Here is a 25,382-nt window from a genome sequence, read left to right on the forward strand (position 1 = left end):
AAGGCTTACAGCAGCCAGGCGGGAAGAGCAAATGAGGGAAGCAGGCTGGCTGTGAGGCAGTAGGGACTGGAGGGGACTGCGGCAAATTGCAGCAGGCACACCCTGTCTACAGGGCACTTATTGCCATATGAGAGTCTAGGTCCAGAATGACCAGATCTTATGGCTTTTCTTAAGATTTTTTTTTTTTTTGGATGTGGGCCATTTTTTTTTTTAAGTCTTCATTGGATTTGTTACAAAATGGTTTGTTTCTGTATTGGCTCTTTTGGCCACAAGGCATGTGGGATCTTAAGACCCTGATCAGGGATGGAATCTGCACCCTCTGCCCTGGAAGGTGACATCCTAACCCCTGGATCACCAGGGAAGTCCCATCATGGTTTTTCAAGAGAAACCAGAAGTTCAGATTTTCCTGTTAAACCCCACCCCCATCCCCCACTAAAAGAAACACACTTAGAACCTAACAGGACATATCTGTGGCTAATGGCAACCCACGCCGGTGTTCTTACCTGGAGAATCCCAGGGAAGGGGGAACCTGGTGGGCTGCCGTCTATGGGGTCGCACAGAGTCGGACACGACTGAAGCGACTTAGCAGCAGCAGCAGCAGCAGACCTAGTCCAGAGATCGTCAGGGTGTAGCCTCTGTTCTGGTCTTAGATGAAGCATGCCCATGGGGTCCTTTACCGTCACTCTTCCTTCTGTGTTTCCAAAGGCAAGTTCGATGACTTCCTTATCAGGCATCAGGTCAAGTACCTGGGGCTGATGGAGCACCTGCGGGTGAGACGGGCCGGCTTCGCCTACCGACGGAAGTACGAGCATTTCTTGCAAAGGTAAAGTTTGTTTTGTGGATCTTAAGCCGATGAAGTGAGCGGCGATGAATAAAAGGTCATCCCCCCAGGGAACTCATTTGCTTCTTACCTGCTGAAGCTGTGACAGTGATGGCATTCCAGAGAATAGGAAGCTGACTTGGTTTACCACCTTCCCTTCATTTCGCTAAACCACTAATGTATTGGCTTGGCCAAAAAGTTCATTTGGGTTTCCCAAAACCTGAATGAGCTTTTTGGCCAACCCAGTACTTCATTGGAATCTCGAAAGTACAAGGGCCAATGCACAGACTTGCCACCAGAAGGCAGACGTGGGCCACACATCCCTGGAGTCTGAAGTTGGCTGGATAAGTCTGTTTCCATGGCTGCTGGTTTATTGTGGGTCAGTCTGGGAGCAATCCCCTTGGCCTCATGGGCTGTCAAGAGACGCAAGTGTTAAAAAAAAATTAAGATGCAGGGGTAGTGGTAAGAAGGTGGGCATTGGAGCCACAGATTCTTGGGTAGGAATCCCCAATCTTCCTCTTCCCCCGTGACCTAATTGCTCACGTGCAACACGGGGATTAAGCTGCTCTCAAGGATTTGGTAAGGATTTAATGATATATCCACCCCCACCACCACAGCCCAAATTGCTTGTGCATCAGTTGGGCTGCTTGTGTGTGCAAACAACACATTTTTACCCTTTCAAGAAAAGCATAATAAAATGGTTGTTTTTGTAGGTTAACATGGTTGAATATTGTTAATTCCATATTTTAACTTAACATTCGACTTCTTTTGAACTTTTTTTTGGGGGGGGGCATGCCTCACAGCAGGTGGGATCTTAGTTCCCTGATCAGGAATAGAATACGCGACCCCCTGCACTGGAAGTGCAGAGTCTTAGCCACTGGACCGCCAGGGAAGTCTCTGAAGTACAACTTCTTTATAATTATAAAAAGCACAGGCATAGGTTACACTTTAAATCTAATTCTTTGCATTATGCCACTTAGGTCAAGATACTGCACTCTGAAATTTCAGCATTTTGGGGTGTTTATTTTCAGTCTTCATTTAATATCAGATTTTTCTCTGCCAATGGTGGTGCTCAGTTGCTCAGTCATGTCCAGCTCTTTGTAGCCCCAGGGACTGTAGCCCACCAGGCACCTCTGTCCATAGGATTCTCCTGGCAAGAACATTGGAGTGGGTTGCCACTTCCTACTCTAGGGGATCTTCCTGACCCAGGGATGGAACCCGCCTTTCTTGCATATCCTGCTCTGGCAGGCGGATTCTTTATCGCTAGTGCCACCTGGCGGAGAAGGCACTGGCAACCCACTCCAGTGTTCTTGGCTGGAGAATCCCAGGGACGGGCGAGCCTGGTGGGCTGCCGCCTATGGGATCGCACAGAGTCGGACACGACTGAGGCGACTTAGCAGCAGCAGTGCCACCTGGGAAGCCCTTTCTCTACCGAGGATCTTGCTTAATTTTCTCCCAGAAGCCTTGTGTCTTGATGTCTGTTTATATGCATTTATTAAGTAACAATCTCTTCCCCCACTGCTATTTTAATAATTTATCTACCTGCTAATATAAACCTCTGATGAGTAGTGTCCTCCTTCCCAAACTGACATCCACTTAGATCCTCAGAATGTGATTCTTATCAGAAATAGGGTCTTTGCGATGTTGTCAAGGTAAAGACTGAGATGAAATCACACTGAATTGGGGCTTCCCTGGTGGCTCAGAGGTTAAAGCGTCTGCCTGGAATGCGGGAGACCCGGGTTCGATCCCAGGGTCAGGAAGATCTCCTGGAGAAGGAAATGGCACCCCACTCCAGTACTCTTGCCTGGAGAAACCCATGGAGGGAGGAGCCTAGTAGGCTACAGTCCATGGGGTCGCAAAGAGTCAGACACGACTGAGGGACTTCACTTTCACTTTCACAGTCCAATGAGAGTGTTCTTACAACAGAGAGACTCACAGAGGGACACAGGGGAGAAGGCCATGTGAGGACAGGGGCAGAGACTGGAGTGATGCTTCTAGGAGACTTTGGTGTGAAGTCTCCTCTGAGTGGTTGGCATGCCCAGAAGAGCAAAGCAGATCTCCAGGGGAGCCCGTGGAAGGTGTGTGCATGTGCATGCTCAGTTGCTCAGTTGTGTCCTACTCTTTGTAGCCCCAGGGACTGTAGACCACCAGGCTCCTCTGCCCATGGGATTTCCCAGCCAAGAATAGTGGAGTGGGTTGCCATTTCCTCCTCCAGGGGATCTTCCTGACCTGGGAGCTTTCTAAATGTGCCTGTCCTCTCCCCAGGTATAAGTCCTTGTGCCCAGACACCTGGCCGCACTGGCACGGGCCTCCAGAAGAGGGCGTAGAGCGGCTGATCAAGTACATTGGCTACAAACCCGAGGAGTACAAGTTAGGGAGGTGAGTCCCGGAAATCGCTGTCACAGTGTTTTACGCAACGGTTCGTCTCCATCTTGAGCCTGGAGGTTCATCCTTCAAGAGTTTACGTAGATTTATAAGCAGATACTTTCGTCCACTCAATTTAAATGCAGTTTTGTAAAGAAAACGCTCCTCTGTGTGTCTCCTCCACTCTCAACACTTCACTCACACTCAGAACCCTCCAACACACACACCAGCTAGCTGGGTGTCCTGCAATGAAACTCACGTCTGTCAGCTCCCTGGAGGGGGTGTCAGGTCCCACAGGTGGGGGGCTCAGTCCCCCAAGACTGTCCTCCCCTCAGAAGCCAATCACAAGAGCTGTTTGTTACCTGAGTTTCTGACCAACGAGTTATACGCTGGAGGTTCTCATGACCCCTGTCTTGGGTTTGATTCATTATTCTAGAGCAGTTCAAAGAATGAAGAAAAATAGAGGGTTGGTCAAAAAGTTCATTAGGATTCTTCCGTAACTTCTTATGGAAAACCCTGAATGTTTCACCAACCCAATATTTTACTCACTGGATTACCAGTTTATTACAAAAGGATATAACTCAGGAATAAGGGTAGCAGAGATGCACAGGGCAAGGTATGTGGGAGGGGGGACACTCTTCCAGGTGTCCCCAGAAGATCTCCAAATTGCATGCTTTGGGGGGTTTTCTGGAGGCTTCATTACGCAGACATGATTGATAAAATCATTGGCCAAGGGTCATTCATTCCACCTCCAGCCCCTCTCCCCTCCAAAGCAGTGGGGCTGTAACTTCCAACTCTCTAATTTCAAGACTGGTTTCCCTGGCGACCAGTTCCCAGCCTTAGGTTATTGAGGGGCTTTCCAAATATCACTTGTTAGGTGATAGTGTGGTTGAAAGGGGTTTGTTATTAATAATAAACGATACCCAGGGAAAAGGAGTTTGGGGGATAAAATAGAAGTGTGGGATCGGCATATAAAACTATATTTAAAATCGATAAGCAGCAAGGTCCTACTGTATAGCACAGGGAACTATATTCAACATCCTGCAATAAACCATAATGGAAAGAAATTTTTAAAAAGACATCCATTTCACCTGTATCGCTTGGAAGCTATTTCAGGAGCAAAAACTAAGAGCGTCAACAAAAGAGGCCCCCGTCGCTCTAATCACTTGGGAAATCACACAGGTTTGGGGAGCTGAGACACTGCAATGGGACAAAGACCAGACAGATCTCTTTTATAATAAAACCCAGTATCGCAAACTCTAAATGGCAAGAAAGAAAGGCTACATCGCTGCCTACTGGAGATTAAGTATAAAAGAGCCCTGGGTTCTTAACCTGCATCAGGAACTGGGAAGAACTTGGTGTCAACGGGAGGACGGGAGCCACGTGAGCCCCTCACCTCTATGTGCCTGGATTCCTTCCTTTTCCAACTGTGGGCCCGACTCCTCAAGGGGTAGTAGGACCTCTGTGATGTGAAAGCTCCTCCAGCTCCCCAGAAGGTGGTGTTCTGGAACTCGGGGTATCATTACTGTAGACCTGTCATTGTCGGCGAGCAGAAGGACTCTCATACATGTTGAAGGCTTGAGGCAGAACTCAATGGGGCCAACCAGGATGATTTTCATCCGCTCTGTTGGTCATTCTGCTGCTGCTGCTCCTGCTAAGTCGCTTCAGTCATGTCCGACTCTGCATGACCCCATAGACGGCAGCCCACCAGGCTCTCCCGTCCCTGGGATTCTCCAGGCAAGAACACTGGAGTGGGCTGCCATTTCCTTCTCCAATGCATGAAAGTGAAAAGTGAAAGTGAAGTCGCTCAGTCGTGTCTGACTCTAAGTGACCCCATGGACTGCAGCCTACAGGCTCCTCCGTCCATGGGATTTTCCAAGCAAGAGTACTGGAGTGGGGTGCCATCACCTTCTCCAGTTGGTCATTCTGGTCAGCATTAATTTGATTGCATAGGACAGGGTACAGGCATGAAGAGGCTCCATTCTCAGGCCGCAGAGATTGCGGCCTTAGGGATCTCTGCCTTTGAATCTGCCAATGGGCTTTCCCTGCCAACATGTATATCCCATCCTTTACTCTTGTATTCTGGGCCCTGCTCCAAGAGGCAGTGGCCTTTCCAAACCGGATTTCTGAGGAGAATTGGGCGTAGCACATTTGAAGGGAGGTGGGTCATGGGGGTCAGAGATTGTATCTGCTCCCCATCCATAACCTCCAATGAGAAAGTGGGTTCCTGTGACACCACGCAGTGCTGCCCCCCCCAGTGGCTGCCTTGGGAAGTTTCCCTTGAAGTGTTGGGGCTGGGGGAGGGGGGTGGGCTGACAATATGAGATCCGTGAGTGGCTCACTGGTAAAGAATCCACCGCCAAGCCGGAGACGTGGGTTGGATCCCTGGGTCAGGAAGATCCCCTGGAGAAGAAAATAACAACCCACTCCAGTGTTCTTGCCTGAAGAATCCCATGGACAGAGGACCCTGGTGGGCTTCAGTCCATGGGGTCGCAATAAAGAGTCGGACACAACTTGGCAACAACACACACACACATTTCTAATTTATCTTTGCTGCTTGGTGGGATCTTCTCTTAAACTTGGACCCGTATTCTGTGTCATCACCTTTTAAAGCTCAGGGAAGTAACTTGGGGTTTGGATGGTGAATTAGTTTCCTAGGGCTGCATTACAAATTAACTGTAGGCTGGCTGGCTTAAAACAAGGGAAATTTATTGTCTCACAGTTCTGGAGGACAGAAGGCCAAAACCCAGGTGTCAGCAGGGTATGTTCCCTCCGCAGTCTTGCTGGGAGGCTTCTCCCATGCCATTTCCAGCTGCCTTCTCCCTGTGTTCCTCTGTGTGTCTTTCTCTAAGAACACTCTCATTGGATTTAGGGTCCACCCTAATTCAGTGTGGTTTTTTCCTCAATCTTTACCTTGATGACATCTCCAAAGACCCTATTTCTGATAAGAATCACATTCTGAGGATCTAAATGGCTGTGAATTTAGAGGAGGGGATACTAGTCAACCCACTACAGACAGTGACGACCGGTGAATAATGAAATGATTTTTTTTTCCTTTCTAGAACCAAAATATTCATTCGCTTCCCCAGAACTCTGTTTGCTACTGAAGATGCCTTTGAATTTAGTAAACATCAATTAGGTATGGTTTTTTCCTCTGCCTTGATTTTTTAAAATTTATTTATAACGTTTGGCTGTGCTGGGTCTTCATTGCTGCATGTGGGCTTTCTCTAGTTGCGGCGAGTGGGGGCTCCTCCTCGTTGCGGTGCTCGGACTTCTCACTGTGGTGACTTTTGTTGTGGAGGGCATGGGCTCCAGGGTGTGTGGGCTTCACTATTTGCATAGGAGCTTAGCTGCCCCGTGGCACGTGGAATCTTCCCTGACCAGGGATTGAACCTGTGTCCCCTGCATTGGCGGGTGGATTCTTAACCACTGGACCACCAGGGAAGTCCCTGCCCTGATTTTAATAGGGTCCTTCCTGTCACATCCCAAGGCTTCTTCGGTCACCTCTACCCTGCGTGCCCCCAGGGCCACTGCTGATACCCGCTTCTGAAGGTCATAACTGCTAAGATGCCCAATTGAAAGCCGCTTCACCAAAAGCTTTGTTTTCTTTTAAGTTGCGAGAATCCAAGCCACGTACAAACGCTGCCTAGAAAGGAGAGCGTATGTGAGAAAAAGACAAGCAGGTAAGAGCTGGACAGGACCTCTCCAGTTTCCCATGGCCCACCATGTCATCCACAGTGAACACCCAGGACTGATTTCCTTTAGGATTGACTGGTTTGATCTCCTTGCAGTCCAAGGGACTCTCAAGAGTCTTCTCTAGCACCACAGTTCAAAAGCATCAATTCTTCGGCGCTCGGTCTTTTTTATGGTCTGACTCTCACATCTGTACATGACTACTAGAAAAACCATATCTCTGACTATACGGACCTTTGTTGGCAAAGTAACGTCTCTGCTTTTTAATATGCTGTCTAGATTGAGTAGAGATTATAACACTACAGCCTCTACTTGTTTTGTGGACATGTTTTATTTGATCCACAACATATATGTGTGTTTAAAGAGCAATTTTCTTTTAAGGTTATTAACACCATGACTGTTCTTGGAGCCCCTGTGCTCTGTCCCTCCCAAATCACTTCTCAGCATCACCCCCTCCCTCCACACACACCACTCTTCTGAACTTTGCATTATTATATCCTTGTTTTTCTTTACAATTTTATCATCTCTGGATGCATCATGAAATACTACACTTGTGGGACGGTTTTGAACTCCATAAAATTATACCATTTCTATTTTTTTTTTGCGACATTATTGTTGCAATAAAACTTTATTTACAAATGGGGCAGTTGGTCCAGGGGGCCACAGTTTGCTGACCCCTGGTGCTCTATGAGCATACCACAATTTAGCTGTTCTGTTGACAGACATTTGGATTGCTTCCGGTTGTTTGTAACAGTGTTGCCATGAGGAACACAAGCAAAGCACTTTGAGTTTCATAATTAACTGGAAAAAAATCTGAAAAGCTTTTAAAAATTGGGACGCGAGCCAGTAGTCTAATTTTTGTATGTCCCGATTTTTAACGTAGATGACTAAAATTATACATGAGCTAGAGACAGGGCAAATGCAGGGGCGAGACCAACCCATGCCACCAAGGGCCACTCTGCTCCCTCAGAAAGGCCTGGGGAACCCGGCCCCCAGCACGATTGCAGGCCTTCCCTTTACACGCCCCAGTTCCCTCTGTTCCTCTGTCCCCCTGGTTCAGGGGTCCCTCTGGGTAGAGACTGAAGACTCTCGCCCCACTTTCCATCTCGGGGGCTGGCGGAGTGCTGCAGCGGCGTCCAGGCATTTGTGGAGGGGGTGCGTCATTCTTGAAGAGGCTCTTGTATTTAAGGGATTGCTCTCACCTTCTAATGCCAGCGGTGACCTCTTTCAGCCATTACACTCGAAGCCCACTGGCGTGGAGCCCTGGCTCGGAAGGAGGCCAAGAGGAGGAAGTGGGCGGTGCAGACTGTAAGACAGTAAGTTCTCCATCAGCTTTGGTAAGGCGTGGAGGTTTCTGAGTGCTGCCGCCGTACTGCAGAGGGTGGTCGTGGACTTGGCTGAGATTTTTGGCTTTGGGCAGAAAACCCGTCTTTCCTGCAGGACGTCAGCCCTGAGGACTTCCATTCCATCTCCTTTCTCTGAGTACCCTCACTGGACAGTGATCACAGCTCACAACATTTGACGTTTCTCTTAGCCTAGTTCTCAAGTCACAAAGTCAAATGCCTTCTGAGGCCAGGCTGGTGCAGCAGGTCTCATAAGCTGGGATGAAGAAGAACGGTAGGGTGGGTACCGAGGCCAAAAGAAACCCTCGGTGCACCTCAGAGGGGCGGTCATCACCCCGCTTCAGCCCACGGCTCTCAGGCCAGTCTGGCCAGACCTTTGGCTTTCTTTCAAGGAAAGCTGGAAATCTGGCTTTCACGCAATACCTCCAAATTGTTGTTTTTGGCAACAGATTCAGGTTACTCAAAACAAAACCAAAACATGGTGTGGGTGAAATAGAACATGTCTCTGGGGGCAGGTTTGACCCTCGTGGCCCTATGTGGTGAGCAAATTTAATCTCCCATCGTTTTGGCTGACGCTGAATCAAACCAGTGTGGGAGAGAACTCAGTGAAGAAACAGGAAGTGAGGAAAGAGGCAACTAACAACTCTCTCTCCCGTGTAGGTTCATAAAGGGGTTCATCAATCGCAACAAGCCCCTCTGTCCTGACAACGAGGAGTTCATCGTGTTCGTGCGCAAGAATTACATCTTGAACCTTCGGCATCACGTCCCGAAGAATGTCTTGGACAAGAGCTGGCTGAGGCCTCCTGGCATCTTGGAAACTGTAAGGACCATTCCAGAACACATGTGGCAGATGGCGTGGGTGGAGCTTAGTGAAAGTTGCTCAGTTGTGTCCGACTCTTTGCGACCCCATGGACTGTACAGTCCATGAAATTCTCCAGGCCAGAACACTGGAGTGGGTAGCCATGCCCTTCTCCAGGGGATCTTCCCGACTTAGGGATCGAACTCAGGTCTCCCGCATTGCATGCGGATTCTTTACCAGCTGAGCCTCTAGGGAAGACTGTTGCTTTGTGCTGCCTCACCAGATAAAGCATTTTCCCGTGAGGGTGATGCCTGAGAAACTGAACTCAGAATCTGTCATATTCTCTCTCGAAGTATGACACCAGAGGAGCTCTGTTTACACACAGCACTTCTGAATGGCTTCTGTCTTTATTGGAACCTTTCACATGGGTTCAGGGACGGTCGCCTAGAATAGTGTTTCTCAGAAGATGCTCCGGGGACCCTGTGTGTCTGGAGCACAGAGTAGGGGCGATTGTAAGATTCCTGGGCCCCCTCCCACCGGGGCCCCTGAGTCGGCGTCTCTTGGAACATCCTAGCCAGCAATCCAGGGGACTCAAAACTCATTCAAGGTTAAAAACCACCAGTTCAGCCATAAGACAGTTTAGCAGAAAGACTGGAAGATGAGCAGCTCTCTTTGATCAGAAAATATTAACGCTGTGCTTTTACATCACACTGAATTCAGCCCTACTTTCAAAGCTTCTGTTTTGGTGGCTGAAGCCTAAAAGTGGGGGCAGGTGAGGGAGGCAGGTGGAAAACGGCGTGTTCCCCACACAGGCATCCGATCTGCTCAGGAAGATGTGCACCAGGAACCTGGTCCGGAAGTACTGCCGTGGGATCACCGCCGAGAGGAGAGCCCTGGTAGGCACACGGCATGCGGGCAGGTGGCAGGACCAGAGAGGGGTGGGTGGAGCCCCGCGAGGGCCATTGGTCCTCATTCACGTCTCACCTGTAAGCCGAGGCTCACATAAGGCTCATGCCTCATACACGCCTTGAGGATAAGATGCATGTGGCCACTTAGCACAGAGCCCTCCTGAACTGGCAAGTGGCATAAGCACCATCACGCTCTTGCTAGCACTGTTACCATGGAAACACCATCCAGACAGCCCCCTCTCTGGAGGTGTGGTTTTATGTTCATCTGCCAGTCAGCAGATTTTTTTTTTCTATAAAGAGCTAGAGGGCAGTATTCTAGGCTTTGTGGGCCACACCATTTCTGTTGAAATTACTGTGCCACGGCAGCACGCAAGCTGCCGGAGACAACCTGTAAATAAAGGGCACAGCCATGCTCCAAAATATACACCACTCACAACACTTTACTGGATTTGGCCCGCAGGCTGTAGTGTGTCATCTGTGACCTAGAAGAAAGTGCTCTCTGAAACAGTGAACATTCTACTTCCAAGAAGTCAGTGCAAGTAGAGACAAGCCCAAGCATCAACCGCAGTCTCTAAGCAGTAGAATGTTTGGAGCTTTGGCCCAAGCCAGATGTGTTTGACTTCTGCGTGCTCTGACTCCTCAGCAGAGGTGTGGCAAGGCTCACCAGGGAGCCTGACTTGTTCAGGAAAGTCAGTGCTAACATGGTCCTCTTTGGATCCCCAAAGCCTCATGGCTACCGTTCTGTACTTTTAACTACCAGATGCAGGAAAAGGTGGTCATGAGTGAAATATTCGAGGGAAAGAAAGAAGGCTACACAGAAAGCCTACATCAACCCTTTGCCAACAGCCGAGTAGGTAAGTCCCTTTTTCCATCTACATGCTCATTTGCCCTATTTGAAGAAAAAAAAAAGTCAAAGGACGATGTTTGACACCTAGCATTTCCTGACAGCTATCTCCCAGCTTGAGGTCTAGGTCACAGGGGGATGTAAAACCAGCCGATGCCTCTGGCTTCTGCCCAGGGCTGGTACCCAGTGATGACTCGCTGTGTTCTGGTTGCCTCCTTAGATGAAGGAGACATTAATCCCAAAGTGCTTCAACTCCTCAGCAGCGAGAAAATCCAGGTAGGGAGCTGTGTGTCCTTGCCTGAGACGGGACTTCCCCACAGGGTCTGCGAATAGGGTGTCTTCTACACAAAGCGGGGCTGGAAGCAGTATCTAAAAGCAGGGGTGCGTGTGTGTGGCCCCAGCTCTCAGCTGTGCTGCTCCAGAGGCTGAGATGATGGGGACCCATAATCTTGGGTACCCGCTGCTGTTCTTACGGTCCTTATCTGTCACGCCACTGTGTCTGATGTCCTGTGAAGCTGAGTGGAATGCGGCCATGCACGTAATCATTAAACATCCTGTTAGAAGCAGTGTGGCGGGGGTGCCCGGGAACCCATGTGGGCTTCGTAACTGAGCTGTGCAACCCCTGGGCAGGTGACTTACGGTCTCGGTGCCTTCGTGTTTCTGTGAATGGGGAGGACGGAGGGGTCGGGGGGTGTGAGGGGTGCAGGCACGCAGCACCCAGTGACTGTGGCGGCTCAGGGGCTGCTGGATCACTTGGTCTCCTGGGCACCAGAGACCTGTGACTGGGTCATCTCTGCTGAGTTTTCAGAGCAGCCTGGTGAGGCCGACGCCAGGGCCTTGAATTCCTCAGGTCAGCACCATAGGCAGAGCCAGGAATCATGTCTATCTCACAGAGAGCCAGGGTTCAGAGAAAACCCATCTGTGCACCATCTGAGTGCCTGAAGCCACGATGCTCAAGTCCGAGGAACAGGGAACTCAGTAGTCTGCCCCTCGCCCATGATTCGAGCATCCCTCGCAGTGACGGCCACCTCCTTGCAGTACGGCGTTCCGGTCATTAAATATGACAGGAAAGGCTTCAAGACGCGGCCGCGGCAGCTCATCCTCACTCAGAAAGCAGCCTACGTGGTGGAACTTGCCAAAATCAAGCAGAAAATAGAGTACCCCGCCCTCAAAGGTAAGAAGCAGGCAATCTTAAGCTGACTCACTGGGTGGACTCAGCTCCCAGGAGCACCAGCAAGGAAGCAGCTCCTTCACTGAAAGACCAAGTGAGGGACTTCCCTGGTGGTCCAGTGGCTAAGACTCTGCACTCCCAACGCAGGGGGCCCAGAGGGCCCAGGTTCCCTGTTCAGGGGGTCCTGGACAGGGAACCAGATTCCCACATGGCACAACTAAGACCCAGCACCGCCAAATAAATCAATATTTTAAAAATGACCTAAGTGAAGGGTGCCCACAAAACCCAGGGCAGCCCCAGGCCTGGCCTGTGCCTCTGATTCTGGCATAAAGGCCCATGGCATCTCACTCCAGCATCCAGGTAGGATGCCAGACCTGTGACAGCTTCTTATTCCAAGCACAGATGCTGACTGCTGGAGTATGTGCCCGCCACCCCATAAAGCCCAGCCAGGAGGGAAAAAGCATGGGGTTGGGAGCCCCCAAGTGGGCCTCTTTTCTTGGTATTCGCGTCAACTTGTCCAGTTCCTGGCCCCTGACTTTGCATCTGTCCTAAGGTGTCTCCACCAGCAGCCTCAGCGACGGGATCTTAGTCATTCACATTTTGCAAGCAGACATCAAGCAAAAGGTAACTGCTGGCCACGGGGCTATTAACAGGGAGAAACACTGCAGATATCTTTAGCTGCCCCCAGTGAAACCTCAATGGTATTTTTCCTTGAAGCCACTACGGCTGAAGGGCTTCCCAGGTGGTGCTAGTGGTAAAGAACCTGCCCACCAATGCAGGAGACTTAGAGAGGTGCGGGTTTGATCCCTGGGTCGGGAAGATCCCGTGGAGGAGGAAATGGCAAGCCACTCCAGGATTCTTGCCTAGTGAATCCCCATGGACAGAAGAGCCTGGCGGGCTACAGTCCATAGACTGACAAAGAGTCGGACACAACCGAGTGACCGAGCACACGCCGCTGAAACGGCTGTGTCCTCTCCTCTCTGCCACAGGGAGATGTCATCTTACAGTGCGAACACATATTTGAAGCGGTTACTAAGCTCGCCATGCTGGTTAAGAAGGAGAACCTCATAAATGTTGTTCAGGGAAGGTAGGTGGTTGCATCTGGACTCAGTAAGTCCCTCAGTGTTAAATGTCTATTATCTCATTATTGACTGGGGGAATTTTACAGAAACAAACATCTGTGGCCAGTGATTTTTATTTTGGCTGGCCAAAAATATAATTGTTAATTCACTAACTATTGAATATAACACTAATATATTCAAGTTACACCTGACACCTGTAAAGTCTTCCCCAGCACCGCCTCATTTTCACTTTCCAGATCAGAACCAACCACTCAGGTTTTTTGTCTTTTTGTTGGTCTAACATGCACACCGTCTGAATCAGAACTATATTCTGAAGAACTATCGTCTTCTGAGACACTAGTATCTATGTTGCTCGGGCAATCAGAGAAAGTATCTGCGTAAGATTCACCAAAACATCCTTCTCCATTCAGAATTTCACGATGCGTCAATTTTGAAAACTACAGTAATAAACTTGGCATTTGTGATACACACAAGGTTGGAACAAAAATCTGATGGGGCAAAACGTGAATGATAATGACAACCGTAAGTTGTATACTGAACCTTTGATCAATTTTAAGCCCTAACAACTAGGTACAGTGATGTTAATTGCATCTCTCTCTAAAAATGTATTGATACAACTCCAGTCAATAACATTTGGGTAACAAAAGACATATTAATATGTCTCTGGTCAATAATGTATTAACAGATCAAGGAAGATGCAAATGTTCATTGATTCACCATGCCTGCCCCTCCCCGAAAAGGAAGCACTGCCTACCTGCAACAACTTTCTTCCCTCCTCAGCTCCTAGGACAAGGGCTCCAGAGAAATGAAGTCAGTGATCACTCGTTTTCCTAAGGGAACCAACAGGGGTCTTACCATCTAGTTTTCCAAAGAGGTGCTTATGGTCTTAAGGGAAGCTGTCACCAGGTGAAAGGGGTACCCCTGAGCCAGAGCAGGTGACAGCCACGCCCCTGCTGCTGATGCCTGCGGAAGAGCTGTGCCAAATTGATTTCAGAGTCACTACAAGAATGCATGACCTAGCTGCAGAAATGGTTTTCTTCTGATCACTCAAATATACAATTAAAGTCTGTAATGAAACAGGAATTTGATCTTAAAACCAGTAAGCATCACAAGTGAATTTCTTTTGCAGAACCAAAGGTGGGGGAGAAAAATAATGGAGCACGTCGGTAATTTATCACTTTGTGTATTAATATTTTAAGTTTACAGTTTTGTATTAGTCCTGGAAAAGAAGGCACAATAGTTTTTGACACCGGACCAGAGGAACAAATCTATAAAGATAAAAACGGACAGTTAACAGTGGTGAGTGGCTGGGTCTGGGGGAGGGAGGCGTAAGCTGTTATTTAAATGAGACTACAGGTTAAAATCCTCCTAATTTCAGTCTTCCTTGGGCTTCTTTGGTGGCTCAGACAGTAAAGAATCTACCTACAAAGCAGGAGACCTGGGTTCAGTCCCTGGGTTGGGAAGATCCCCTGGAGAAGGGAACAGGAACCCACTCCAGGATTCCTGCCCGGGAAATCCCATGGACAGAGGAGCTTGGTGGGCTACAGTCCATGGGGTCACAGAGAGTCAGACATGACCGAGTGACAAACACTTTCATAGACTGACCGCAATCACCATCTAGTTTGTTTCTTCCTCTGTCTGAAGCCACACTGAACAAGTCAGGAATGGGTACTGGAGGGACAGATGCAAACACTGAATGAAAAAGGAAACAGTTTACTCACTACATTTAGTTGTCAGTGGACCAGAAGCTGACAGTCCATTCTTCTCAGTATTAAATATCCAAGCCCCACTCTTTACTGGGTGGCGAAGGCCTGATGCCTTACCACGTGGTTCTCAAGCGAGTCTCCATGTGGGCAACTCCCAGCGAGCTTTGAAAAATACCCAGTGTTCGTGTCTCCCCCATCACCACCCCCGAGACACCATGATGCTACCGGCGGAGGGTGAGGCCTGGGCTCTGGAATGGGAGGAGGCTCCTGGGACCAAGCAGCAGAGGTTTGGGAAACAGGTCCATGTTAAAAAAAAATCAAGCCTAGTGCTCCTCCCTAGCAAGTCTGATCCAACTTGGCCGGGAAATGACAACTATTCCACCCCAGGAGGTTTGAATCTTTAAGATTATGTTGTATAATATGTACCAAGGATTCACAGTTTGCTATAAACCAATTTGAAAATGGTCTAACAACATAGAGCATCTCATACACATTGAATGATGAAATGTATTCTGTCAACAGGACAAAATATTTAAGCGTGATTTTTAACCTAACGAATCAGGTGACTTTTTGGTTTACATGCTGTCTTAAAGCCTTCGCCCCGTATTCCTCCCTGGCTGGCTCAGGCTGAAGCTAGCAGGCCTCAGGGAGCCCATTTCTAGATGTGGCTCGGCTCACGGCAGGGGTCAGGCTGTGGGGATGGTACGGGTGGCGGGGCCGGCTGCTCACAGCCTGGCCGCGTCCGCCTCGGCCACGTGGGCAGCTGGGGCGCTAACGGCATCCTTCCAGGGAGGCGAGACCTCAGCCCCGCGTGCACCCCTTTGCCAGGTGTCGGTCTGCCCCAAGTCCTGATGGAAGATGGCGTCTGACCTCGCCCATCGCCATTGTTGTTGCCACTGAGGAGAACGCCCAGGAAGCTCGAATCTGGGGCTGTGAGCAACACCTTCAAGCAAAGGTTCCAGCAGTTCTGGGAAAAGGATCACCCTTGAGGGATGGGAAAGGCATCTTACGCCAAACCCTCAGATGTCCTGTGGCACTAAAAGTGCCTTCTAGGGAGCCAACCTCAAATCGCCCAAAGGGGTGCTTTTAAACGTCCCCAGTAGGACCTGCGCTCAATGGGCACTTGAGTATGTCATTACGGAGGGGGCGACAAGGTCTGTCAGACTGCCCCTGAGGCAGAATGAAATCGTGATCTGAGCGCCTATGGCTGCAAAATGTGAATTCTGCTTGCAGTAAGTGGAACTCAGGAAAATCCCCAATCCTTCACGGCTTTAGGCTCCGCGGGGGTGAGGTGAAGCTCTCCCCACCCCAAACCTGCGCTCAGGGCGAGAGCCGCTGACCGACCATTCACGTTTCCATCAGTCGTGAAGCCTCTCCACCCGACACTTCCTGCCAGTGTTGCGAGTTCAAACACTCCAAAAAATGACTCTGCTTTTCCCATCCTGAGCAACCTGGAGGTGGATCTCTGCTCTGAACCACACCTCAGTGCAGTGGCCGGACTGTGCTGAGCGTTTCTGAAAAGATCCACAAAAACAAGATTTCAGTAGAAGCATTACATATAACTTTTATTTTACATACGTCCACAGAGGCTGGTACAACATACAGCGACTGCTTCTGAAGCTCAGAGTGTACTTTTTCCCGTGGCACAAAGACAGAAAGGTTAGTGACACACACGTGTTACGGTGACTCTGGGTGGTAGGGAGCACACATTCCAGACGGAGGGCTGGGGTACCTGCACGGCGACCACCCCGCTGAATCACTGCAGGGGGGCGGCTGTGAGGCCTGGCCAGGAATTGTCATGGGCAGAGGCCCCCCCAGTCACCGCAATCAATGACTTATTTGGAAAGAAAACCTGATTATGAGGGACCTAAAGCCGTATTGGTTCTTCCCACTGTAAGTTATTACAGTGTAATAAAAACTACACTCTAACAAATCTTAGGGCCAGTGATTTGCTTGGATGGTTCTTAAATACAGGTATTGACTTTTGCTGACCCTTCGTGCTCACGTAAGAGATCAGTTCCTTGAAGAATGTGTCTGATAACAGAGCCTTGGGCCAGCCAACGCTTCGTCATCATCAGCTCACGGCTATAGGCAGCTAACAGTATCACTCTCTGTGGAATGCTTTAATGAACTTGTTCATATCCCAGGGAAGCAGAGAGTCCAGACTCCAAGTGCAAAGTTGGAGGAGACGTGAAAATAGACATGGCCAGAAACATTATTAAGTCATAAGGTGTAGAAGCCCCCGACAGCTCAGACTGATCCACAAACTCACTCTTCACATAAACATTTAAACACAAAAGAGAACTTACGTGATGGCTTTTCCATTCCTACAGAAAACATCAGAACTGACATTCACTTTACTGTTCTAGAAAAGGATAACCCCAACAGCAGGGTTGGTGTTTAAAACTTCCACAGTAGAAAATATTTACAAACCATATTTAATTAAGCCCCCTCCCTCCCATCCTCAGCACTTAATAAAATCCAGGTGGCCTATATACGAAAGTTGCCCGCGCAACAGTTTAAAAAGCATCTACCCCTGTATGTGATTTTTAGGTTTGATCATGATTGTTGACAAGTTTTACTGTAGGCTTTGCTGCTGGATACAAAATAAAGGCATACAACTGTCCCAAGTAGGGCCGGATGTACAAAGTCTAAGCAGTAAAAACCATTTCAAAATATAAACTCGTTTCTTGGGGAATACACTGTCAAAGGCTGCCCGTATTAATACCTTTGGTATAAAACAGTCACTTGAATAGCCAACAAAACCCATCCAGACCGTACACACACCCTCACTTCCTGGAACTACTCTACCAGCCTAGTCTCAGCCAGCCACATTCGTCACAACTCCCTCTGGGCCGACACGGGCGTGGAGCGGCGGGGAGGTAGGTCACCGAGAACGTCCGCCCCCCACGAGCACCGTGCGGGCAGCAGGGCTCCAGCGTGGGCCCCCCGGGCCCCCAGGCACACATCCGCATCCAGTCACGCACGTCCCTTAAACAAACATGAACACGGAAACCGACCGGACCCCAGAAACCTGCACAACCGCTCGGTCTGCTCACTGACGGCCATGTCACACTGTGTAAGACTCCGAGGCAGAGACCCGGAGGGCATCTCCGGGTAACAGCCATCCTGAGGCCACTGTAGTAAGCACTGGTCCTGCCTGGACGCCAGGACAGAGTCTGGGGCCAGATTTCCTTTCTTCTAAGCAAAGGGGAGAGCATCTGCTTGGGGCAGCAAGCCCCGCTTGACAGGGCAGAAGGCCGGGGAGGAAGGAATGGAGCCCACCTGGCAGCGGTCTGTGTGCTGTGCCAGTGAGCAGGCCAGGTGGCCGGCCTGGAATGGAGTGGGTCCCCAAGGCTGGGGGGGGGGGGGGGCATTGCCCGCAGCCAGACCACAGATCGCCCGAAGGGGCAACAGGTCTGCCCTTCGGCAGAGCTGGGCAGCCAGGGCCACGCTGGGAACCGCAGCAGAGAGGCATGAACCTCCAGGGCACACCTCCCGCTGCCAGGAGCTGTGGGTCTCCACCCACAAGCTTGGAGCGGTGCCCATGGCCGGATGGGCAGCTTGCAAAGCCCTGGAGCCTGTGCCAGGCCCCGCACACAGGAGCGGGGCCAGGGCGCTGGGCTGCAAGGTGGGGAAACGTGGGGACTCCGCTGGTGACCACCAACCACAGGGCCCCGCTCCCAGCTGGCAAACTGAACCCTGGAGGGAAGGCCCCCGAGATCAGAGGCAGTCAACACCCACCAAAATAAATACTGCACAGGCGCTTCTCACATGCATGTCCACCCGTTCACCCACCCCCTCCTCTGGAAGCAGGGAAAGCCTGGCTCCCGCGCTGCTCGGATTCTCTGGGAAACAGAGACTGTGGACCCGGCTTGTTCACCAGCTGGGGTGCATTCACCTGGGTAAAGACATCAATTCACCTTGTCGAGAAACACTAAAATCGTTTGGTTTGTAGGGAAGTCTCTTCAGACTCTGGGGGAAGTGGCAGGCTGGGAGCCAGTGGGGGTGCTCGGTGCACAGCAGCGGGGGGGCGGGCGGCAGGTGGGGGGCGGCAGGGGCCCCCACCCGCTCACTGGTGGAGGTGGGCCCGGTCGTCCGGGCGCTTGATGTGGATCCGCCGCACGCGCTCGATCCGCTCCCGTTCCCGCTCCTCGTCCTCGTCCAGGTGGTGGGAGCGCCCGGCCGCCCCGCCCGTGGCCTCCAGGAGTGCGTTGTCAGGTCCCCGGCCATCCTGGGCCTCGTACAGCAAAATGTTCAGGGTCTCCTCGTAGATCCGGGCTTCGGGGAACTCCACCTGCAGCCCCACGAAACACAAGGCAGAAAGTTAGCATTTCACAGCTCCCCCACCGCCCGCCTCTGCTGCTGCTGCTGAGGACTTGAGAGCAGCGCCGTCTGGCCCCAGCAGGCCCCCAACAATCTGCAAGATGGTCATGATCACGTCCCAGGTGGTTACTGTTTTCAATGGGCAACACCCACACACGGCGCTGGATTCACAGGAGACAAAGCGGATGCGTGCAATGCGTCTCTCTGCCCCTCGTTGCCCTTCCTTGGACACTGGCATCCCTCCCAACATGGTGCTTCTAACAAACAGGGCTGCATCCTTGCACATCTGTCATTCCACACCTTAAGGCAGCATTCTGTCCAAACAGGGGCCACCAGCAGGGGGCCCTCATGAAACAGACAATTACAATCCCTCCCCGCTCGGTAAAGCACCACGTCTTTTCACCGCCCTTCAGGGTCAGGCGCCACTAATAAGAGGCAGGTCCCAGGCACCTGTCTCAGGCAACAGAATGAATCAGTGAGAGTTGGCAAAGCACTTGCGATGCTGCACCAAGGAAGATGGCAATGATGCAGAAACCCAATTGGGACATCAGTACAGTGACCTGGGGCAACAGAATCCGAGTGTTGGTGCCAAAGCTCAGCTTCTGGAGATTTGGGCTGAAAGGAGGAGGAGGAAACAGTCCCTATGAAGGGGTGGCCATTCCAACACCATCCCCCTGGAGACAGGAGCCTGACGGGATAGGACGCAGAGTGAAGGAAGCCGGGAAGGGAGTCCTGGCCTCCGTCCTGGCTCCACCATGAACCAGCTGCCCAAACAAGAGCTCAGGCTCACTCCAGAGCCCATCCAAGAATCTATACACAGTTGGGATCCGACCGTGAGGTCTCTCAGGACCTCTCCTGCCCCTTAAACTCCAAAAACATAAAGTAACTATTTTAAAGTTCAATCAATATGATGACTAGACTTTGAATATTCAAGGGAAGATTCAATTCACATACAGACACACAAAAAAACAAACTAGGAGCACTTTCCCGGTTTTCCAGTAGTTAAGAAAATGCAGTGGACTCAGGTTCGATCCCTGGCCTGGGAACTAAGATCCCACATGCAGCAAGGCAACTAGGCCTTTGAACTGTGGTGCTAGAGAAGATTCTTGAGAGTCCCTTGGACAGCAAGATCAAACCAGTCAATCCTAAAGAAAATCAACCCTGAATATTCATTGGAAGGACTGATGCTGAAGCAGAAGCTCCAATACTTTGGCCCCCCAACACAAAGAACTGACTTCCTAAAGAAGACCTTGATGCTGGGCAAGACTGAGTGCAGGAGGAGGAGGGGGAGACAGAGGATGACATGGCTGGATGGCATCACTGACTCAATGGACAGGAGTTTAAGCAAACTCCAGGAGACAGTGAAACACAGGGAAGCCTGGTGTGCTGCAGTTCATGGGGTTCAAAGAGTCGGACCCAACTTAGCAACTGAATAAGTAGAGATTATCATATTATGCAAAGTCAGAAAGAGCAAAACAAATACAGTATGGTATCACTTATGCTGGGCTGTAATTAGTCACTCAGTCGTGTCTGACTCTTTGCGACGCCATGGACTGTAGCCCACCAGGCACCTCTGTCCACGGCGATTCTCCAGGCAAGAATACTGGATGGGTTACCGTGCTCTCCTTCCTCCAGTGGATCTTCCCAAAGCAGGGATTGAACCCAGGTCTTCCACATTGCAGGTGGATTCTTTACTGTCTGAGCTACCAGGGAAGCCCAAAAATACTGAAGTGGGGAGCTTATCCCTTCTCCAGGGAGCTTCCCAACTCAGGTATCTAACCAGGGTCTCCTGCATTGTAATTCTTTACCAGTTGAGCTACCAGGGAAGCCCGATATCACTTATATGTAGAATCTAAAATACGGCAGAAGGGAACCTATCTATGAAACAGAAACACAGACTTGAAGCACAGACTGGTGGTTGCCATGTGGGAGATGGGCAGGTGGATCAGGAGTTTGGGATAAGCAGATGGAAACTATTACATACAGGACGGATAAACAACAGGGTCCTACTGGAAAGCACAGAGAACTAGATTCAGTATCCTGTGGTAAACTGTAATGGGAAAGAACATGAAAAAGAATATATGCATGTGTAACCGAGTCACTCTCACAGGAATAATTTAATACCACAGTGTATGATCAACTATACTTCAAAAAAAAAAAGGAAGGGGGAAGAAAAAAGAAAGCGCACATAAGGGAGGGAGGCAAGCAGAGACGTAAAGGGAGTGAATTCAGTGAGCGTGGGACCTGATCTCTAACCACACTGCAGCATGATGGGGCTCTGCAGAACACAGGGACAGAGGCCAACGGAAAGGTCAGGCCCACTGGCTTGCGGAGGATGACATAAAAATGGGTCCACAGCGTCCAGATCAGTCAGGGAATCGCGCACTGGGAAGGAAGCCCCCGGGGTTCAGGAGGAGTGCCCAGTGAGCCCCGTGAGGGCGGAGGGCTGCCCAGGTCAGTGGGGAGGACAGACGACAAGGAAGGAGTAGGTCACAGCCAGACGCTCAAGGTCAAGACCTTGGAGGGAGCACTGCTCCTGATGAGCGAGATGGATGCAGCCAGGCTGGTGGGAATACATGTCGTGTGGAGGATGGCAAGGTGGTGTCAGATCACTGACGGCAGAGGAGAAAACACGGGTGGCAGGGTACATGTGGGGACAAGGATCCGTGTGAATCCCAGTCACAGAAAAGGAACCCAGCAGCAGTGCGACTGCCTCTCCTTGCTGGGTGTCCGAAACGAAATGCCATGCTGTTTTTCCAAGCCGACACTGGGACCTTTCCAGGGCCCTAGAGATAGTAAGCACCAGTGAGGAGTTGAGTCCAGAAAACATCTTTAGAGCCTTTGCCTCTTGCAGTGGATTTGGCTGAAGGGAAAGGGAAGTTGGACGAACATGGATTTCAGCCCAGCCACCTGGCACCGCCCTCTGCAGGCCCTTACCTTTGTCTGCTTCTTCTCAGTGGCGTAGACGATGGAGGTGCAGCAGACCTCGGCGATCTTGCGGCCCTGGCCGTAGAAGGACCAGCAGCAGATTTCGTCCCCAATGACGTCCTTTATGAACAGGACCCTTCCGTTAAAGCGCAGAGACAGCTTATCAAACAGTTCGATGTTTTTCAACATATTGTCGTCAGAATTGCTGCAAAAGAGCAGGTGATAAGGCAACTGATCACCAGCAGGTGCTACGGGCCACCACCGGTGGGGCAGTGTTTCCACATGCAGACCCCTTATCGCCACCAACCCTTACCAACCTCACAAAAAGCCCAAGAAGGCGGCAGGGTAGTCCCTACCGCTCAAAGGAAAGCAAGGATCAGACAAATCAGGGAGCTGCCCAAGGTCAAAAACTAATAAATGGCAGAGCTGAGTCTCAAAAAGACAGCTCTGGCCCCCAAGGCTGTGCTCGAGTGGCTGCCCTGCTGTGCCAAAGACAGGGACGAAACGCTGAAAACACAGGGCTCTGCAGGCACAGGCGGCAGGTGGGGGACACAGAGGCACGCTCCATGGAGCCCCGTGAAAGGCTGAGCAACCAGCCCAAAAGAGACTGCTTATCCTGGGTCCATGTACTGGTCTCGACTGACTTCATCAACCCTACTTCCTGTAATTCTTGATTTGGAGCCACATGTTCCCAAGAGGCAAACGGCACTCTAGAAACCCATATATATTGCTAGTGGGAACATAAAATGGTGTAGTAGTCACTGTGGAGAACAGTCCGGCAGATCCTCAAATGATTAAACCTGGAGTTCCTGCGTGACCCAGCAATTCCACTCCTAGGTATCTACCCAGGAGAAATGGAAATGTGTGTGCGCACACACACGTCCACAGCAGCGTTATTCCTAACAGCCAAAAGGTGGAAACAACCCTAACTGCCCAACCACAACTGGTGGATGGAGAAACAATGTGGTCTGTCTGGATGGTGGAATATTATTCAGCCATAAAGAGGAATGAAGTACTAATCATGCTACAACATGGATGAACCTTGAAAACATTATGCTGAGTCAAAGAAGCCAGACACAAAAAACAACGTACTGCATGATTCTATCTACATGAAATGTCCAGTGTAGGCAGATCCACAGAAATAGAAAACACAGCAGTGGCTGCCTAGGGCTGGGGGAGGTAGGAGGGAGGAGCAGTACGGGGAGTGACTGATAACGGGTCCAGGTTTCCTTCTGGGATGATGATAACGGCTTAAAATGAGGTAAGTGGTGATGGGTACACAACTCTGTGAACATAGTAAGAAGCACTGAGCTGTGTATTTTTAAAAGGGTGAATTTTACAGTGTGTGGGAATTAGATTTCATAACTATCTATCCAGCAGGGCACTCTAGAGGTGCAGAAAGGGAACGTGTGTTTTCAACTGAAGGGAATGTGGGGGCAGGGAGCTGGGCCTGGCAGGCATGAATACAGAGGTCTTTTCTGGCCAACACGTTACCTGGTATACGAGTATTTGTTGTTACTTCTGTTGTAGAGCAACTTCACAGCTGGCTGTGGGTTGTTTTAGGGGAAAAAAACAGAAAGAAGAGAGTTACTTGGGAGTGCAGGTACAGAGAACCACTGGCTTCCCTTGGAGTTGGGGCCCTGCCACCAGCCTGAAGAGGCAGGTAAGCGTAGCCTGCGGGGTGGGGAGGGGCTGAGATGGAGACGGCATGACCCCAATACCAGGGGCAACACAAGGTGAGCCGCAGGCTCCCATTCTTGACCCCATCTCAGACCTTGTGCAAGCAATTTTAGACATATTTCAAAACCTATTCAGAAGAATCCCCACCATTTCAGTAGCAAAAGAAATGCCACAAGGGTGCCTCCAACATACCTTATTTGACGTCGCTATAAGTTTCTGTTCTTCCTTGGATGACGTAATGACGGGAACTTTGCAGAATGGCTCGTAAGTATCTTTGTTCTGCTGGAACAAAACATACTTTCAGCCTGGGAGGCCTGCCCAGCATTGGATTATTTAAGCTGGCCTGCCAGGCAAAGACAGGTTCTGGTGAGAGGAGATGGGGCAGCCACGGCTGCGAAGAGAGGAGGACGATCTTATAAGCTGGGCAACGATCAAGAGTGGAGTTCTCCAATGAACCTGCTCTTTGGCCAGGAGTCTTACATGCCAGAGTGTTCCGTAAATACTAACTATGATAACATTTTTTCATAGCTCAGTGAAAGTGAAAAGAAAGTGAAGCTGCTCAGTTGTGTCCAACTCTTTGCGACCCCATGGACTGTAGCCTACCAGGATCCTCCATCCATGGGATTTTCCAGGCAATAGTACTGGAGTGGGGTGCCATTTCCTTCTCCAGGGGATCTTCCCGACCCAGGGATCGAACCTGGGTCTCCTGCATTGTAGGCAGACGCTTTAGCGTCCGTGCCACCAAGGAAGTCTTCTTATGGCCCAGGAAGCCACTCAAACCCTAAACAAGGCAGATGAAATATGATTGCATCAAAACTCCTACAAAGTCCACTGCAACGACTGTAGAGAAATGAAAAGGTATAAGCCCATAAGGAGAAAAGGACAGGAGAAGTACGGTCAGCAGGCAAGAGATGTCACGGATTCGAGGCTGGAAAGCAGGCCTCCGGTGAGTGATGACCAAGCAGAAGGGGAAAGCTGAAATCCAAGCCGGCTGAAAGAGTCTGGGAGATCTTCCCAGAACAGCTCTGAAGGCTGGGGGGCTGAGAGCAGGACTTGAGGACTGCCTGCTTGTTGGCAGAAACACTGGTGAGACCCCAGATGGATGTCCTGCCCCAGCCTGGCAGGAGAAAAGCCCACTTTCCTGGAGAAGTTTGTACAGGAGAGGACAAGGCTGACTTGCTATTCTGAAAAGGGGGGATTCAGTGAATTATCTACACGCTCAATGGTGATACCTACCCCTTCTGCTCAGATCCCAAAAGACAGCCAGTCAGGCTCATACCAACCAGGCTAGAGAGGGGAGGACTCCTCTACGAGAACCACCTGTCCAGAAGAAGCGTTTATCGATTCTGACGTTGAGAGTTCCCACTGAAGAAGTCAGTCTTATCAATCGCCACTGAAGCCCACAGAACAACAAAGACCAACACGTACAGTTTTTTCAGAGCTTAAATTTCAACAGACCGAGGACCATCAGATTAGATTCAGAAAGCCTCTGAAATATGAGACTGAAACCAAGACAAAGAGAACAAGTAAGAGGAGGAGCCACACGATGAAGGCAGCACAAAGGAAACTTCCAACAGTGAGACGGGAATGACAAGAGTATCACATCCTATGAAACAAGGCTGGCGTGCCACATTAAGAGCACGTGGAGAACAAGAAAGGGCTCTTGGGAGTCAGAAATATGAGAGCAGAAACGAAAAACTCAACAGAAGCCTTGAAAA

The 25,382-nt window shown here is 50.3% G+C and overlaps 2 protein-coding genes across 4 annotated transcripts in view; one reads left to right on the forward strand and one right to left on the reverse strand.

The window, feature by feature from the left end:
* MYO1H (myosin IH) overlaps positions 1–17,022 on the forward strand; it is a 42,798-nt gene extending 25,776 nt beyond the window's left edge. The window contains exons 19-31 of the mRNA XM_027567336.1: positions 706–823; positions 3,086–3,199; positions 6,247–6,323; positions 6,799–6,867; positions 8,109–8,193; positions 8,881–9,040; positions 9,832–9,915; positions 10,688–10,781; positions 10,992–11,047; positions 11,810–11,945; positions 12,496–12,566; positions 12,932–13,029; positions 14,224–17,022. Coding sequence (XP_027423137.1) covers positions 706–823; positions 3,086–3,199; positions 6,247–6,323; positions 6,799–6,867; positions 8,109–8,193; positions 8,881–9,040; positions 9,832–9,915; positions 10,688–10,781; positions 10,992–11,047; positions 11,810–11,945; positions 12,496–12,566; positions 12,932–13,029; positions 14,224–14,356 — 1,295 coding nt within the window. The 3' untranslated portion in view covers positions 14,357–17,022. The remainder of the gene's footprint in view (positions 1–705; positions 824–3,085; positions 3,200–6,246; positions 6,324–6,798; positions 6,868–8,108; positions 8,194–8,880; positions 9,041–9,831; positions 9,916–10,687; positions 10,782–10,991; positions 11,048–11,809; positions 11,946–12,495; positions 12,567–12,931; positions 13,030–14,223) is intronic.
* KCTD10 (potassium channel tetramerization domain containing 10) overlaps positions 16,269–25,382 on the reverse strand; it is a 29,447-nt gene continuing 20,333 nt past the window's right edge. For 2 of the 3 annotated variants that reach the window (XM_027566522.1, XM_027566524.1), the window contains 4 exons: positions 23,857–23,946; positions 23,479–23,531; positions 21,994–22,189; positions 16,269–19,027 (listed from right to left, as the gene is read on the reverse strand). In XM_027566522.1, coding sequence (XP_027422323.1) covers positions 18,803–19,027; positions 21,994–22,189; positions 23,479–23,531; positions 23,857–23,946 — 564 coding nt within the window. In that variant the 3' untranslated portion in view covers positions 16,269–18,802. The remainder of the gene's footprint in view (positions 19,028–21,993; positions 22,190–23,478; positions 23,532–23,856; positions 23,947–25,382) is intronic. The other variant, XM_027566523.1, reaches the window with a different exon arrangement.

This window comes from Bos indicus x Bos taurus, chromosome 17, assembly GCF_003369695.1.
Source record: "Bos indicus x Bos taurus breed Angus x Brahman F1 hybrid chromosome 17, Bos_hybrid_MaternalHap_v2.0, whole genome shotgun sequence".
Taxonomy (NCBI): Eukaryota; Metazoa; Chordata; class Mammalia; order Artiodactyla; family Bovidae; genus Bos; species Bos indicus x Bos taurus.